We start from the raw sequence: 16,050 nt of genomic DNA on the forward strand, positions 1-16,050 counted from the left end.
CGAGTGTCATTTACCTTGACTTCTCAATGTATTCTTCACTCCTCTCCTGATAAACAAACTAAATATGAGGGCCAACAATATTTGAAATAGCATGTTGATATTTACACAATAAATATTATGTTTGTTCACTCTGGGTTTAGATTCAAACATGCAATAATTCATATTCTCGTGGTGTTTTATCATATTTTAAGATTTCTGACAATACTCGTGTCTAAAACTCATACTTTCAATCTTATAATATATATATAAAAAAAAAAAAAACATATTACAACTTATTACATGTTATTTACTGTAATTTAAACCAAGAGTGGAACAAACAATTGTGTTTTTTGTGTGTGTATGTAAAAGTCGGATAAAAGCAAAAGTTTTTTCCCCCCACCGTATTTGTGATGTTGAATCTCTCCAGCAGGAGGCAGTATAAGATTTAATAATGCACGTTTATTTAGAGAAAAGAATTTTTTCTTTATCTGAAACAGTGTTTGCAGCTCATTTAACTTTATATATATATATATATATATATATATATATATATATATATATCTCAATTTAATTTGAAGAAATTATTATTTTTTCACTCCTAGACTAACTGATGAATTGTTAACAATAAAACCAGAAACATGAATTAAGAGACTAATGGAGTTAAACTTCATCAAAATTTCATGTTGATTTAAAGCTGTATGCGGTTCATAAAAACACAACATTCACAAAATGATTTTATGATGTTTTATAAAGTTTTTAAACAAATATACACGATTATGTATATATATATATATATATGCATATATGTAAAAAAGTGCTCTTTTCTTGGCTTTTATAACTCTTGCTTTCATCTGCTGAATCTGAAAGTTGATATTTCATCGGCTGAACAATCAGATCCTCATTAACAGACCATCAACATTCTAAAACATCTAAATCAATCTTCGTTCTGTAAGGCACGTGTGTAAAAGTCTTTATATTTTCACATTAATAAACAAACAGCTTCACCTGAGTGTCTCAAATACAGCAGAATTCATATTTCATCTCTATAATCCTGATTATCTTTGGCTCACGCTTCTCTTTGGTTCTTTGATATATTTTCCTCTAACACTTAAATCAGCTGGATTTGATTTATCGCTCATAATCATCCTGTGGCTTTATAATACTGAAAGTTCACAAATGGTCCCTTGGATGTTCCTGGTATAAGTTCACGTCCCAGAATCCTTTGCGTCAGGACTTGCGCTCCTGTTCCTCTGTTTGACTATTTCACGTCGGCAAAGCAGATTTTCCCTGAAGCTTATAATGATTGCTAACGAGCGACTGGCGTCATACACGCGCTCTGGATATTGAGTATGAGTTCATAGCTAAATAAACATCACCTGTGCTGTACGCATGCGTGGATTTGGCGCGTTTAGTTGTTCCCGTAAAGTGCAAATGTCACACATCTGTCTGAAATGGCCTTTATCAAGTAATTCGACAGATGGGTGTCTGCGGTTTGGATCTATTTCTCATCATTCCCAGAATCCTGTGTGCTTTTGGTGTCGGAGCTGACGGGCGGGATCACGGCGCTGCTGATTTCACCGAATCGCTCCACGACGCACTGCGCCGTCAGACGAGCCTCGGGGTCGTGATCCCAACACTCCTCTATGGTGGAGCTCAGCAGCTGAATGCCCTGGGAGAGAGATACGAGATGATGATAGGGAGACATTTATAGAAAAAAAAAGTCAAAATAATAAATTATATAAATAAGATGAAATTAAAGAACAAAATAAAAAAACACGAATTATTCAAATTAAAAATAGATTTAAATAATAAAATTATATTCAAATAAATAATTAAAACAATAAAAAGAACATATTAAAATAAAATAAACAATAAAAATAAGTTAAAAAAATAAATAATACATATAAATATAAATAAATAAAAATAACATTAAAGTAGAATAAAGTCTAAAGTATTATAATAAATTAAAATCGATTTAAATAAATAAATACATAATAATAACATAAGTTCAAATAAATTAACACAAATTAGATTTAAATAATTAAATAGATTAATAAATTAATAATACCAGTACAGCACTAGAGTGAGTATAAAAAAAAATATATATATATATATATAAAAAAAAAAAAATTTGAGTAAAATCAATAATTAAAAGGAGTGATAATGATATGGAGAAGTTAAGAGAAAAAAGTGTAAAAAAAAAAGGTTTTATATAAGATTAAGGTTTTATTTATAAGTTAAGAGAAAAATAATATTAAAATAAATGATAAAAATAGATTTAAATAATATAATTATATAAAAATAAATAATTAAAATAAAAGAACAGACTAAAATAAAATGAATTACAAAAAATGGAAATTTGTAAAATTAATAAATTAACTAATAATTAGTAATATTAATAGTAATAATAAATTACAATATATTATAAAACATTTGAGTAAAATAATTAATAAATAATTAAAATGAGTAATACAAAAAATCAATAATGTTTAATATTATAGTTAAAAATGATAGTTTTTGTTAATATTTTAAATTTGATTAAAAAAAAATTGCTTTCATGTCTATATACCTTTAATTTTTAGTTATTTAGTTATTTATTAGTTATTAGAAATGTTGAGAAATGTTGCCTTGGAAACTAAACACTGAAATAAATTTTAGTATTTAGTTTCCAAATAAAATAAAATATAAAAATAAAAGCTTTTTATATTTTATTTCAGTTTACATTTATTTATTTAAAAAAAAAAGCCTGAATATGAACAGCTTCATCATTACAAAAGCACCAAAAGTATCTTGGGGTCTGATAATGAGGGGCTTCTAAGTTAAAAAGGTTGAGAAGTGCTGGTTAAGTGAACCGTCTGTCTCTATGAGACTAGTTTAAGTAGTTACCATGTGGTTAGTCCAGCTGGTGGGTATCTCGGGTCTCAGTCGATCTCTGATAACATCGTCCTTCATGCTCTCCACACACAGATGATCCTTCAGCTTCCCGAACGGAGGCTCGTATTCGCGCACATCTGCACACACACACACACACACACACACACAAACATGAGTTTGACTGACAGCTCTGTGCACAGAGGAGGCGGGGATTATAAGAGAATGGCATTTTGGGAAGTGAGTCATTAGGGTTTGAAGTTGAACCAGCCATTCACAACAAGCAACACAAATCTGGCAGCTTCCTGCCACAAATTCTCTTGAATCTGAAATAAAGACCCTTAAACAACAACAACAACACAGCTATAGAGGAAGTGCAACAGTGCAGTGACAGGAAGTGGGCTGTGTGACATGACGCGTGTCACGGCTGAGTTCACGACAGTGATGCTTCCTGTTTTTTTTCACACACATATTTGCTGGGAACTTCAGAACAAAGCCTGATTGATGCTTTTCTTTCTCTTTCTCTCTCTCTCTCTCTCTCTCTCTATATATATATACACACACACACACACACACACACACTCACTGCCCTCCAAAAGTTTGTAAACACCCCTGGCAAAGTGTGGTTTTGGACGATATCAGCATAAATCCTTATCATTTTTTGGTGCAAATACATTAAAGTAACTTGACATTATCATTGAAGAGCAGCAATAATAATTTGCATTTTGATTACATAATAATGTCAATATATACATGTCAAAGTCAGACATGCCCCTTTGCCAGCTGTGATGCCTGGTTACTGGTTTAATAGATTTTTGGGTCTGCACACCTTAATAGCATCAACAATTGATTGACAATTAAGTTTAGAATACAATGAATTTGGGCCCAGATTATGCAGAGCTGCAATAGCTGCTAATGCTGGATATTTTGATTAAGTTCTCTTGATCTATGCTGTCTTCAGTTGATGAATGGACAGCAAGTTACATAGTGCGTCTTCCTTCCAATAAATAGCAATAGGCTAGGCTTTGTGTTACTTTTGATATGAAACAAAGTCCCAGATTTCAAATTCTGTCAATTTCATTAGGAAATTCAAGCAATAAATACCATTTTGGCACTCTTTAACGTGGCATGATATATCGTTGTAGTTAACGCGACCTCTGATATATATATATATATATATATATACACACACACACACACACACACACACACATTAAATACACAAAAAAGGTATTTTCTACTTTAAAAATGTATATTATAATATATATATTTTCTATTTTATAATATTTAACATGTAGATTTTTAAAGATTTTATAATATATTTTATAATAAAATATTTCTTGCATCTATGCTATATTCTTGGTGTAATTATTGTTAATTTTAACTGCATATAATACAACTGAATAAAAAAATGCATTTACAAATAACTACACCTTTTGTGGCATTTACGTCTATTTTTAGCAAACTTAGACTGTGCAATATGAATCTAAATATGGATGTTTCTTACCTCCGATGGCGCTGCATCTGGACGTGATTTCCCACAGAACCAGAGACATGGAGTAAACATCGGCCTGTTTGAAGGACTCGATGTTCTCCAGGTCCATCCTGGACTCCAGCACCTCAGGAGCCATATATCGCGCCGTTCCCACCTGAGAAAGACATATAATAGACCATGTAATGATCTTGCACTGAACTTAGACATTATCTGATAGAGTTAACTTTGTTTGGTGTGTAATGCAAAATACATTTTTAATGTAAAACACACTAAAGATTTTTATTTTGAAATGCTTGTTTTCCAGATGTAGATCACTGTATATTGTTTGTCTTTGTGCCACATTTCAGTTCAGTGTCATTTTCTCTTTAAATATAATACTTTAATTATTCTGACATCACCATCATTATTTTTTAGCATGCGGTTCACACAGACGTCACTTCTCTTACAGTCTTTAATGTTATTTCATTATTTTTACACTTACACTGACCTCATCACGCTCAATAACACTTAACTAACTGTGAATAATAACTGTTATTTATGCACAAAATATTTTTAAAAATTATAATACATACACTTGTAAATATTTCTTAAATATAAACATGAATGCGTTTTTATTTATATATACATAATGACTGCACACAGTACACACACATATATTAGGCAAACTCAAACTTTTATTTTGCATGCGATTAATCGATTAATCGTTTGACAGTCCTAAACAATTTATTTAAAAAAAAATTATAATAAACCTAACCCTACATTAATTATTTATATATATATATATATATATATGTGTGTATGTATGTATGTATATATAGTTTCTTTATTTTAAATAATAACATACTTAGTTTATAGTATTAATGTAGAATTATAATTAATTACTACTATATATAATTATTAATAATATGCAACTAATAACTAATATAATATATTAGTTAATTGATTAATATGGAATTTTCCTGAAAATGGCCCAGTTTCTAAAACTACACTCATTAGCTTATAGTCAGTGGTGATGCTCTCAGTACGACACACTCTCACCTGTCCGCTGTTGGCCAGTTCTTCAGGAGACATGGAGTTATCGAGTCGCAAACTGAGTCCGAAGTCGCACAGGCAGCAGCTGAGGTCTGATTTCACCAGGACGTTTACGCTCTTCAGGTCCCGGTGTACGATGGGCACTTTGGCGCGTCCGCACGGCGTCCGATCAGCGTGGAGATGAGCCACGCCCCTCGCTAAAGACCCGCCCAATCGGCACAGCTCGTCCCAGCCAATCACGTGCTGCGTCAGGAACTCCTGCAGGTTTCCTCGCTCATGATAGGCCGTTATCAGCCAATAGCGTCGCTCGGCCTTCCGATCCTCGGCGGTCAGAAACTGAAGCACGTTTTCGTGTCGAAGCTCGGCGTCGGAGAAAATCTCCCACTCGGTTTTCCACGAGGCGTATTCTTCGTAGGGAAAGATCTTCACGGCTACCATCTGGAAGGATTCGTCCGTCGTTCCCTGCTTGAGTTTGGCTCTGTAGACTTCGGCGAAGCGGCCTTTACCGACTATAATGTCCAGCTGGATTGGAAGAAGCTCCGTGTTGTGGTTCAGGCTGTTGGCGTTGGCCGAGCTGCTGTCGGACCGGTCGTCGTCGCTCATGATCGCACAAGTCTCGATGTCGATGCCTTTGGTCTTAGGCGCTTTGAGACTCTGCTGGCGGAAAACGCGGTAGCAGTAGAAGGTCGAGAGGAGAACGACGACAGCGATCAACGCAGGAACCACAGTGATCAACAGCACCAGTGGGGGATCCTTCCTAAAGTCTCCTGGACCTGAAGGAGCTGAAAATGTACAGGAATTTGAGAGGAAAATGAATGACTCTTCACTCAAACCAGAATGATTAGAAACATTCTTATTCCCTGAAATAAGGTTGAAATAAAATATAAATATTAGATGAAAAAACTAAAATACTAAGACCACAAAACCAGCCCTAATTACCCCGGGTGTATTTGTACAGTAGCAACAGCCAAAAATACAATGTGTGGGTCTGATCAATTTTTCTGTTATGCCAAAAATCATCAGGATATTAAGTAAAGATCATGTTCTATGAAGATATGTTTTTAATTTCCTACTGTAAATATATCAAAACTTAATTTTTGATTAGTAATATGCATTGCTAAGAACTTTATTTGGACAATTTTAAAGGCGATTTTCTCAATATTTAGATTTTTTCAAATAGTTGTATCTCATAAAATATTGTCTTATGCTAACAAACCATACATCAATGGAAAGCTTATTTTTTCACATGATGTATACATGTCAATTTCATGAAATTGAGCCTCATGACTGGTTTTGTGGTCCAGGGTCACATATAACTATAAGTAGTAAAACTGAAATAATAATAAAAAAAGAAAACATTTAATTCAAAATAAATAGTCAGATAAAAAAAGCTGACAAATATGACAAAAGTACATAAAATTACTAAAAAACAAAAAACAAAAACATTTATTATTTATTTAGAACTAAAAATAAAAAAGTTAATTCAAAATATTAATAAAAAAACTATAATAATATATATGGCCAATCAGAGCTTGGTATTAATGAGCTGCGTGCTTGTTCACGCATGTTGTCGTCATTTTTCACGCAAAATATTTTGAGCGCAACTTCTGACGTTCTTTAAAAAGAGCTCAACATAATAAGGTGGTATTTCATTGATTAGATTTTAAAGACATTCCCCTGATATTATAACGTTATTGTGCTTTACTATGTGCGTCTGTGAGGATGAGGGACGAACTGAGAGGAAGAGATGAGGGATGCATTACATGCAGAAACTAGATTAAAAAAGTTTGTCAAGACAAACTTTAAGTTGGCTGGAGAAAGCCGGACAAGAAAATTTAAAGCAGGGGTCACCAAATTTGTTCCTGGTGGGCCGGTGTCCTGCAAAGTTTACCACTAACTTTCCTCAACACACCTGCCTGGAAGTTTCAATTATACCTAGTAAGACCTTGATTAGCTGGTTCAGGTGTGTTTGATTAGGGTTGGAGCTAAACTAGGCAGGTGACCCCTGGTTTAAAGAGTTTAAGAAGTTAAGAATAAAAAAAAAGTTTTAAGTTTGATGGTTTTCAGTCTGAAATTCAGTTTCAGGTTTAAAGTAGTTTTAAAAGGTTAACGTAAAAAGTCTAGCAGGATTAGTTGTTAGCATGTTGTTAGCATCCCTGGTGAAAAAAACAGCATGTGCTGGCAGCTATGTTTTGATGTTGGGATGCTGGTTAGGTATGTTTTGATGCTGGTTTAAGCTGGTATGTGCTGGTCCTTAGCTGGTTTATGCTGGTCCTTGACCAGCAACATAACCAGCATGAACCAGCAAAGGATCAGCTTAAACCAGCATCAAAACATACCTAACCAGCATCCCAACATCAAAACATAGCTACCAGCATATGCTGTTTTTTCACCAGGGATGCATATTTCTAGCATGGTTAGCAAGCTGCTAGCATGTTGCTAACATGTTTCTAGCATGATTAAACAACTGCTAACATGTTTCTAGCATTATTAACAATTTGCTAGCATGTTTCTAGCATGATTAGCAAGTTGCTAGCATGTTTCTAGCATGATAAGCAAGTTGTTAGCATGTTGCTAGCATGATTAAGCAACTGCTAACATGTTTCTAGCATTATTAACAATTTGCTAGCATGTTTCTAGCATGATTAGCAAGTTGCTAGCATGTTTCTAGCATGATAAGCAAGTTGTTAGCATGTTGCTAGCATGTTGTTAGCATGATTAACATGTTGGTAGCATATTTCCAGCACAATTAAACAATTCCCAGCATGGTTTTAGCATTATTAGCAAGTTGCTAACATGTTTGTAACACAATTAACAAATTGTTAACATGTTCCTAGCATATTTCTAGCATGGTTAGCAAGCTGCTAGCATGTTGCTAACATGTTTCTAGCATGATAAAACAATTGCTAACATGTTTCTAGCATTATTAACAATTTGCTAGCATGTTTCTAGCATGACTAACAAGTTAACATGTTTCTAGCATGATAAGCAAGTTGTTAGCATGTTGCTAGCATGTTGTCAACATGATTAGCATGTTGGTAGCATATTTCTAGCATGATTAAACAATTCCCAGCATGGTTTTAGCATTATTAGCAAGTTGCTAACATGTTTGTAACACAATTAACAAATTGTTAACATGTTCCTAGCATATTTCTAGCATGGTTAGCAAGCTGCTAGCATGTTGCTAACATGTTTCTAGCATGATAAAACAACTGCTAACATGTTTCTAGCATTATTAACAATTTGCTAGCATGTTTCTAGCATGACTAACAAGTTAACATGTTTCTAGCATGATAAGCAAGTTGTTAGCATGTTGCTAGCATGTTGTCAGCATGATTAGCATGTTGGTAACATATTTCTAACATGATTAAACAATTCCCAGCATGTTTCTAGCATGATTAGCAAGTTGCTACTACGTTTCTAACATGATTAACAAGATACTAGCATGATTAACAAGTTGCTAACATGTTTCTAGCATGATTAACAAGTTGTTAGCATGTTGCTAGCATGTTGTTAGCTTGATTAGCATGTTGGTAGCATGTTTCTAGAATGATTAAACAATTGCTAGCATGTTTCTAACATGATTAGCAAGTTGCTAGCATGTTTTTAACATTAGTAAGTTGCTAACATGATTAGCAATTTGCTAGCATGTTTCTAACATGATTAGCAAGTTGCTAGCATGTTTCTAGCATGATTAGCATCATAATTAGCAAGTTGCTAGCATGATTCTGGTTGCTAGCGATAGATAGATAGTTTGAATGAGTTTGAATGGATTAGAAATACAGTACATAGAAGGGAAGTTTGATTGAGTCTCAAAGGATTCTGGGAGTTTTGTCAGTTGGAGTTTGAAGAGTGCTGCTCATTTGAACATTCCGTCAATGTAAGTCTATGGGATTTTTCCCAGTTTTAATCATCATTTTTAGCCTGATCAGTGAGAAAAGATGTAGCACACCCGTTCGGATCAGTCTGAAGATCTGGGCTGAGTTTGGAGTTTGTAGAGTTAAAGCTCTAGGACGAGTTAGTGTCGACACATTTAGTCTCAGAAGAATAATAAGAAGTTTAAATATAGCTGCAAGCAGCAATTGCGGGGCCAAGCACAAAAGAGGCAGAATGAGGACTTAAGCACGGCAAGGAGCAGCAAACCGACTACAACAGTGAGTAACTTAAGCCATTTTAGGATAATATCAGTTGAAATGGCTGAAAAATCATAAATACAACCAATCGTAATAAAATTTAATGGCTTATCACTTTTGACCAACAGGTGGTGCTGTTTTCAAATTGATGTGACGTGTTCTGTGTGAAATGACAATGACACACACAAAGTTTGCCGTCATTATGTCAAAGCTTTGCAGAGATACAGACTCGGATGCAATTTGGCATCTTAATGGGTATAATGGGTATCAATGTTCTCGACTTGACCCAAGGAATCTATTGGCATCAGTTTCATTCCAATAGGCTAATGTAAACAGAAGTTATTAGCATTTTTGTAAATTTCATTATTAATGTTTAGTGAATGGCGTATTACTTCTGACCCATAGGTGGCACTGTTACCAAATTGATGTGGCTTGGTCAGAGTGTGGTGACAATAGCACATATAAAATTTGGTGTCAATATGTCAAAGCTTTGCAGAGATACAGCCTCGGATGCAATTTGGCATCTTTCCAGTAAATTCGTTGATGCGCTAAACGAAAACGGTTTCGTGTATCGACACAAAATCCATAACTTTTTGTCAGCATGGTCTGAAGATGATCTGAGTCAAATTTGGTGAAAATTGGGCTAACGGTCTAGGAGGAGTTTGAAAAAGTAGGTTTTTAACATGAATCAAAATGGCGGACAGGAAGTTCAGCCAAAATGGGCAAAATTGGTATCGGTGTTCTCAGCATGACCGAAGGAATCTATCAAAATCAGTTTCATTTCAATAGGCTAATGTACGCAAAAGTTATTAGCATTTTTTGAAATTTCGTCATAACTTTTGACCACAAGGTGGCGCTGGCCCCAAAATTTTTATGTACATTCAGGGCATGGTGCCGAACATTTTTGTAATTAATGTCGAAACGATACGCTAATCCGTTCTCAAGATACAGCATTTTAAAGCTAAATTCAAAATGGCCGACACCCAAAATGGCTGACGTGGGAAAATTGGATATGGTTCGACTCGGTATGACACACTGAATCTAAAGAGACCAGTTTTGTGATTTTTGGACAAATCATTCAGATGTTATAAAGAAAAATAGCCATTTTTCGTATCTCCTGACCACTAGGGGGCACTGCACCGAAACACTGCAGGTAGGTTCAGGTCATGCTTGTTATAACACACACCAAGTTTGGTGTCAATATGACAAATTGTTACGGAGATATAGCCTCACATTGATTTTTACTAGCTTTTCGTAGAATTCTTTTGCGTGTTATTCGTGAACGGCTGGACGAATCGACTTGAATTCCATAACTTTTTGCCAGCATGGTCTGAAGATGATCTGGATCAATTTTTGTGACAATCGGTGCAACGGCCTAGGACGAGTTCGAAAAAGTAGGTTTTACGAACAATTGAGAATAGCGAAAAAACTAAACCTTACGATTTTTGAATTTTGGTGTCCATTCAACTCGGCATAAGCCAAGGAATCAGAGGAAAAAAGAATTTTTGTTGTGTGGCTTACGGTTCAAAAGTTATTAGCATAAATTTTTTGAAAGTTTGGACAAGTGGTGGCGCTAGAGAGTTTGAGTTAGAGACTCCAAACTTGCTATGGTTAATGTTGAGACTGTCCTCTATCAGTGTGCAAAATTATACAACTTTCCCGCAAGCGGTTCTATGGGCTGCCATAGACTTGCGGCGGAAGAGGAAGAAGAAGAAGAAGAAGAAGAAGAAGAAGAAGAAGAAGAAGAAGGAATAATAATAACGCCAACGGATACAATAGGTGCCACCGCACCTCCGGTGCTTGGCCCCTAAAAAGCATTTCAGTAAGTTCACTTTCTCAAGCTAACTTAATGATCACCTGTTCTAATTCACGCTAGCTCACATTTGTGTCTGTGACTTAGCAAAAACAAACAAAAACACGTTGTGAGAGTCCAAAAGCATTCATTGCATGATGAAGCCTATTAGAATGCATTTAGAATGTCTCTAATTCGAATTACGAAAGAAATCATAGTCCTGTCAGTTTTTATTTTTTATCTGATATAGCATAGGCCTAGTTAATAACACCACACAAGAATCAGCACGTGTGTGAGATCGCCCATGTTAAATTAATTTTATACAACAGTTCAACAGACAAGATGATAATTGAGTCGTCAGTTACATTTTAGACACATTGTCTTTTTTCCTGTTTTGCAAATTAATTAGCTCCAAACAAAGCCGGAGAAGTGCTGAGCAACACTGCATGACAGAATGAATCTTTTTTTGAACGAATCGAGTGAATCGAATATTCAATGATCCGTTCATAAGGACTGTCAACTTGCTAGGATTTAATGAATCATTTTTTAAAATAGACACTCGTTGCCAACTATTGGCAGTTTTATTTATTAAAAATCCCCCCATCAATATTATATTAATTTTTGACAATAACGCATACTTCTAAATAAGCGGCGTCATTTAGGTCATTTGGCACTCAGGCGTACAGATTGTGTGCATGCAAGTGTGCGTGCATTGGTTTAACCTACATTGGGAAGACTAAATGTCTCCACACAACCACAAAAACAAAAAACTTTTGACATTTTAGGCCCCACAAGGAAAACCGCTCATAAACCATACAGTAGGTCATTGAATAAAGATTATTTTTGGTTAAATAAAATTGTGCTTAATTTAACCACTGACTGCTATAGTAATAATAATAATAATATATTATTATTATTATTATTATTATTAAAAAAAATCACAGTATTTACCATTCCTACTGACAGAGGAGCTTTATTTATTTATGAGAAAAAAAAACTCTTCAAATGTCATTGAATAATTAGTTTAAGCTGTCATAATTATGGATATAGTTAGGCACCATAATTAATGTATCATTAATAAAAACAAAGCTGTGATGTACAGATGTGATCTCTGTTCAGTCATTGTCTAATATAACCAATCATATATACTTAAATGTATTACAGTATGCAAAATGCACAGTTTTTATATATGTGGATAATGTTGTTACCTGAAATAATGTTGAAATAAAATATAAATTTTAGATGAAAAATAAAATAAATAAAAAAGAAAAAGAAAAAAGGAACTAAAACTGAAGTAAAAAATTAAAAAATGAAACCTAAATGGTATATTATTTTTTTTTTTTTTACAAACATTACAAAAGCAAATAAAATTACTAAAAATTAAACTAATAAATAAAATTAAAAATAAAAATAAAAGTTAATTTGAAATATTAATAAAAACTATAATAGTATACAATTAAAACTGATTACTATATTATTATTATTATTAATTATTATTATTATTATTATTATTATTATTACTATTAATAATAATAATAATAATAAAAACAATAATAATAGTAATAATAATTAAAATGTCACTGGTTACCATTACTGTCAATGAAGATTTATTTATTTATTCATATATTTATTTATGAGAAAAACACTCTTCAAAATGGTCTTTTTAAAAAATATTTGTCATTGAATAATTTGTTTAAGCTGTCATAAATATAGATATGGTTAGGTATATTAAAAAAAAAAATCTTATTGAATAGTCTGTGAAACGTGTTTGAGAATGCAGAAAGTGATGTTATTCCTCTTTTTTCTTGTTTTTTTTTCTCACTTCAATTCAGAAGTTGCTTCTCATGAAAACATGTCTTGATTCAGAAACATTCACATATTCTTACTGGAAAACAAGACAAAAATACAAAGGCTGACCATCACTTTTGTAGTGTTTATATTTGGATGTACAGACATTTTGATCGCATATTTTCTACACCAAAAGTTTCCTCTCAGAATCACATGATGCAGCTTCCTGTTCAATGAATCTAAAACGAGATTCTAGCCGTTTCTGACAAAGAAAACGCGAGTGGTGCTTTCCTTGCGCAAAACTCCCTACAGTAAACACAGTGATGCGCGACCCCAAACAAACCACACACGTGCAGACGCAGAAGCACAGAAATAACACGCGGCTCTAAAAACAACATTTCTGCATGCGATGATTTTTAGACAGACAGGAAACCACACGTCTGAGCGCTTCGGCAGCTCCACAGAGATATTATAGAAAACCACTTGCACAATTTGCCCGACGAATGCTTTTAAAATGTCCTACATGCAGCGTGAAAGAGTCAAAACTGTGACATGAGTCTTAATATTCTTATTCTGATTGAGAACTGCCCACTTGACAGGAAGTGAACAACTGACTAATACATCACTGTTCAGAAGTTTGGAATAATTAACATTTTTTATGTTTCTGAAGGCTGCATTTATTTGATTAAAAATACAGTAAAAATGAGTAAAATTGTGAAATATTATTACAATTTAAAATAGTTGTTTTTTATGTGAATATCTGATAAAATGTAATTTATTTCTGTGATGCGCAGCTGAATTTTCAGCATCATTACTCCAGTCTTCAGTGTCACGTGATCCTTCAGAAATCATTCTAATATGCTCAGGAAACATTTAATTTTTCATGATATATTTCTGAAATCGTGATCTATTTTATTTTTCAGCATTCTTTGATGAATAAAAAGTTCAAAAGAACAGCATTTATTTGAAATAGAAATCTTTGTAACATTACAAATGTCTAACTTTTAGCTTTTAATGTAACTTTTGATCAATTTAACAACCTCGCTGAATAAGATAATTTCTTGAGTGTCTTACCATCAGTGAAGAAGAGCTTATCGTTACACTCTTCCTGACTGCAGGAGCAGATGTAGAAATCGTCCTCCATCCCCTTCACCTGCTTCATCTGACAGACGCTGTTGTTGTAGTCCGTCAGATACTGACCGCGAAACGGGACGGCTGGATTGTGACACACCGTCTCAATGGTGGCTCTCCCGTTATTTCTCCTCCTGAAACACAACATGCACATTATGAGTTATGATTGGATTTTTTGTCAATCTGAGAATACCAGAAGTGAAAATCCACCAAATATATACTACGTTAAAAGTATATTTATTTATTTATTTTAAAAAGAAACTATTACTTTTATTTACAGTGTTCGTACAGATACTGTAAAATGAAATTCCAGGACTTTTTTTATTTTGAAGGTCCATCAGAGATTTCACTTATTTGAAAAAAAAAAAAAAAAACTGAATCAGATCAATAAAAATACACTAATAAAAACATAAATAAAGTGAAGCACATGCAAAGTATTACAACTAAATTATTACAAAGTGTACTACATCTATACTGTAGTAGGCAAAAAACCCAGATTAATTTTCTTAAGGGATTTGTATGTGTTTATACATTCTTTTTTATTTTTTATTTTTTTTTATTTGTTTATTTTATTTGTTGTTGTAACTGTACTGCCTTAACGGTTTTAAGTTTTCTACTGTTTAAGAAAAAAAAAAAAAAAAAAAAAAAAAAGATTTGCAAAATAAAGCCGAAATCCTGATATGAAACAAATGATTCACGAACCCGCACCGATGTCCCGATCTGAATCAAATGATCCGCGCTAATAAGTTCCGAACTAAAGCAAATGATTCGCAATCCACGCTCTGAAGTCGCGATCTGAATTATGATTCGCGAACCATCATTTCAGATCAGGAGTCGGAGCACAGATTCGTGAATCATTCAATTCGAACAATCTAAGTCACGAGTTTGAATCAATCGGAGCGGCTCCGGCGTAAATGACTCAACTGATTTGGTTCATCTGTTCCTCTTTTCGCATCTTCAGTCATGTTTACACAACACTGTCAGTACTACTGCTTACTCAGCTCGATTGTTTCCTGACATTAACTGAAGTAAGCGAAAAAGGCATGATGTTTTCTGAATTTTGCCTAAAAAGATGTTTGCTTATTGACAAAATGAACACTTATTTCATAGATGCATTGTCTTTTAGTAATTCAAGCACTTTCCAAGTACCTCTTCAGGAACATTGCTATTTTTGAGGGTTTTCCAGGCCTTAAATTTCAAAATAGTCAAATTCAAATACTTTAAGCACCTTGTACGAACCCTGTATTCAGCAAGGATGCATTAAATTGATCAAAAGTGGCAGTAAAGACATTTAATAATGTCACAAATGATTTCAGTTTCAAATAAATGCTGTTCTTTTGAACTTTCTGTTCATCTGTGAATACTAAAAAAATCAAATGTGTGACGGTTTCCACAAAAATAATGGACAGCACAACTGTTTGTCAAGCAGCAAATCTGCAAATTAGAATGATTTTTGAAGGATCACGTGACACTGAAGACTGGAGTAATGATGCTGAAAATACAGCTTTGATCACAGAAATAAATTCCATTTGAACAGATACTCGCATGAAAAACTGCTATTTAAATTGTAATAATATTTCATAATTTTACTGATTTTACTGTATTTTTTGATTAAATAAATGCAGCCTTGGTGAGGAGAAAAGTCTTCTTTCAAAGAATTAAAAACTCCTGAACTTTTGAAGAGCAATGTATATTATATTGTTATGTAACATATTAGCTGAAAGCAACGGTTTGGAGTTTAAGCATCTTAATGATGGATCTATTTCAGCTTTTGTCCTCTCAAGATGTTAACTTATGGACTGGAGTGGTGTGGATTACTTGTGGATTAT

The 16,050-nt window shown here is 33.6% G+C and overlaps 2 protein-coding genes across 2 annotated transcripts in view; one reads left to right on the plus strand and one right to left on the minus strand.

The window, feature by feature from the left end:
- The window catches only part of LOC127181892 (zinc-alpha-2-glycoprotein), an 898,082-nt gene that overhangs the window by 402,028 nt on the left and 480,004 nt on the right, over positions 1-16,050 (plus strand). The gene's annotated exons all lie outside the window — the stretch shown is intronic.
- tgfbr2a (transforming growth factor beta receptor 2a) overlaps positions 710-16,050 on the minus strand; it is a 24,336-nt gene continuing 8,995 nt past the window's right edge. Inside the window, exons 5-9 of the mRNA XM_051136887.1 lie at positions 14,165-14,355; positions 5,384-6,159; positions 4,358-4,499; positions 2,866-2,990; positions 710-1,648 (exon numbers count right to left, since the gene is read on the minus strand). Of these exons, the coding sequence (XP_050992844.1) occupies positions 1,478-1,648; positions 2,866-2,990; positions 4,358-4,499; positions 5,384-6,159; positions 14,165-14,355 (1,405 nt within the window). The 3' untranslated portion in view covers positions 710-1,477. The remainder of the gene's footprint in view (positions 1,649-2,865; positions 2,991-4,357; positions 4,500-5,383; positions 6,160-14,164; positions 14,356-16,050) is intronic.

This window comes from Labeo rohita, chromosome 19 (genome assembly GCF_022985175.1).
Source record: "Labeo rohita strain BAU-BD-2019 chromosome 19, IGBB_LRoh.1.0, whole genome shotgun sequence".
Taxonomy (NCBI): Eukaryota; Metazoa; Chordata; class Actinopteri; order Cypriniformes; family Cyprinidae; genus Labeo; species Labeo rohita.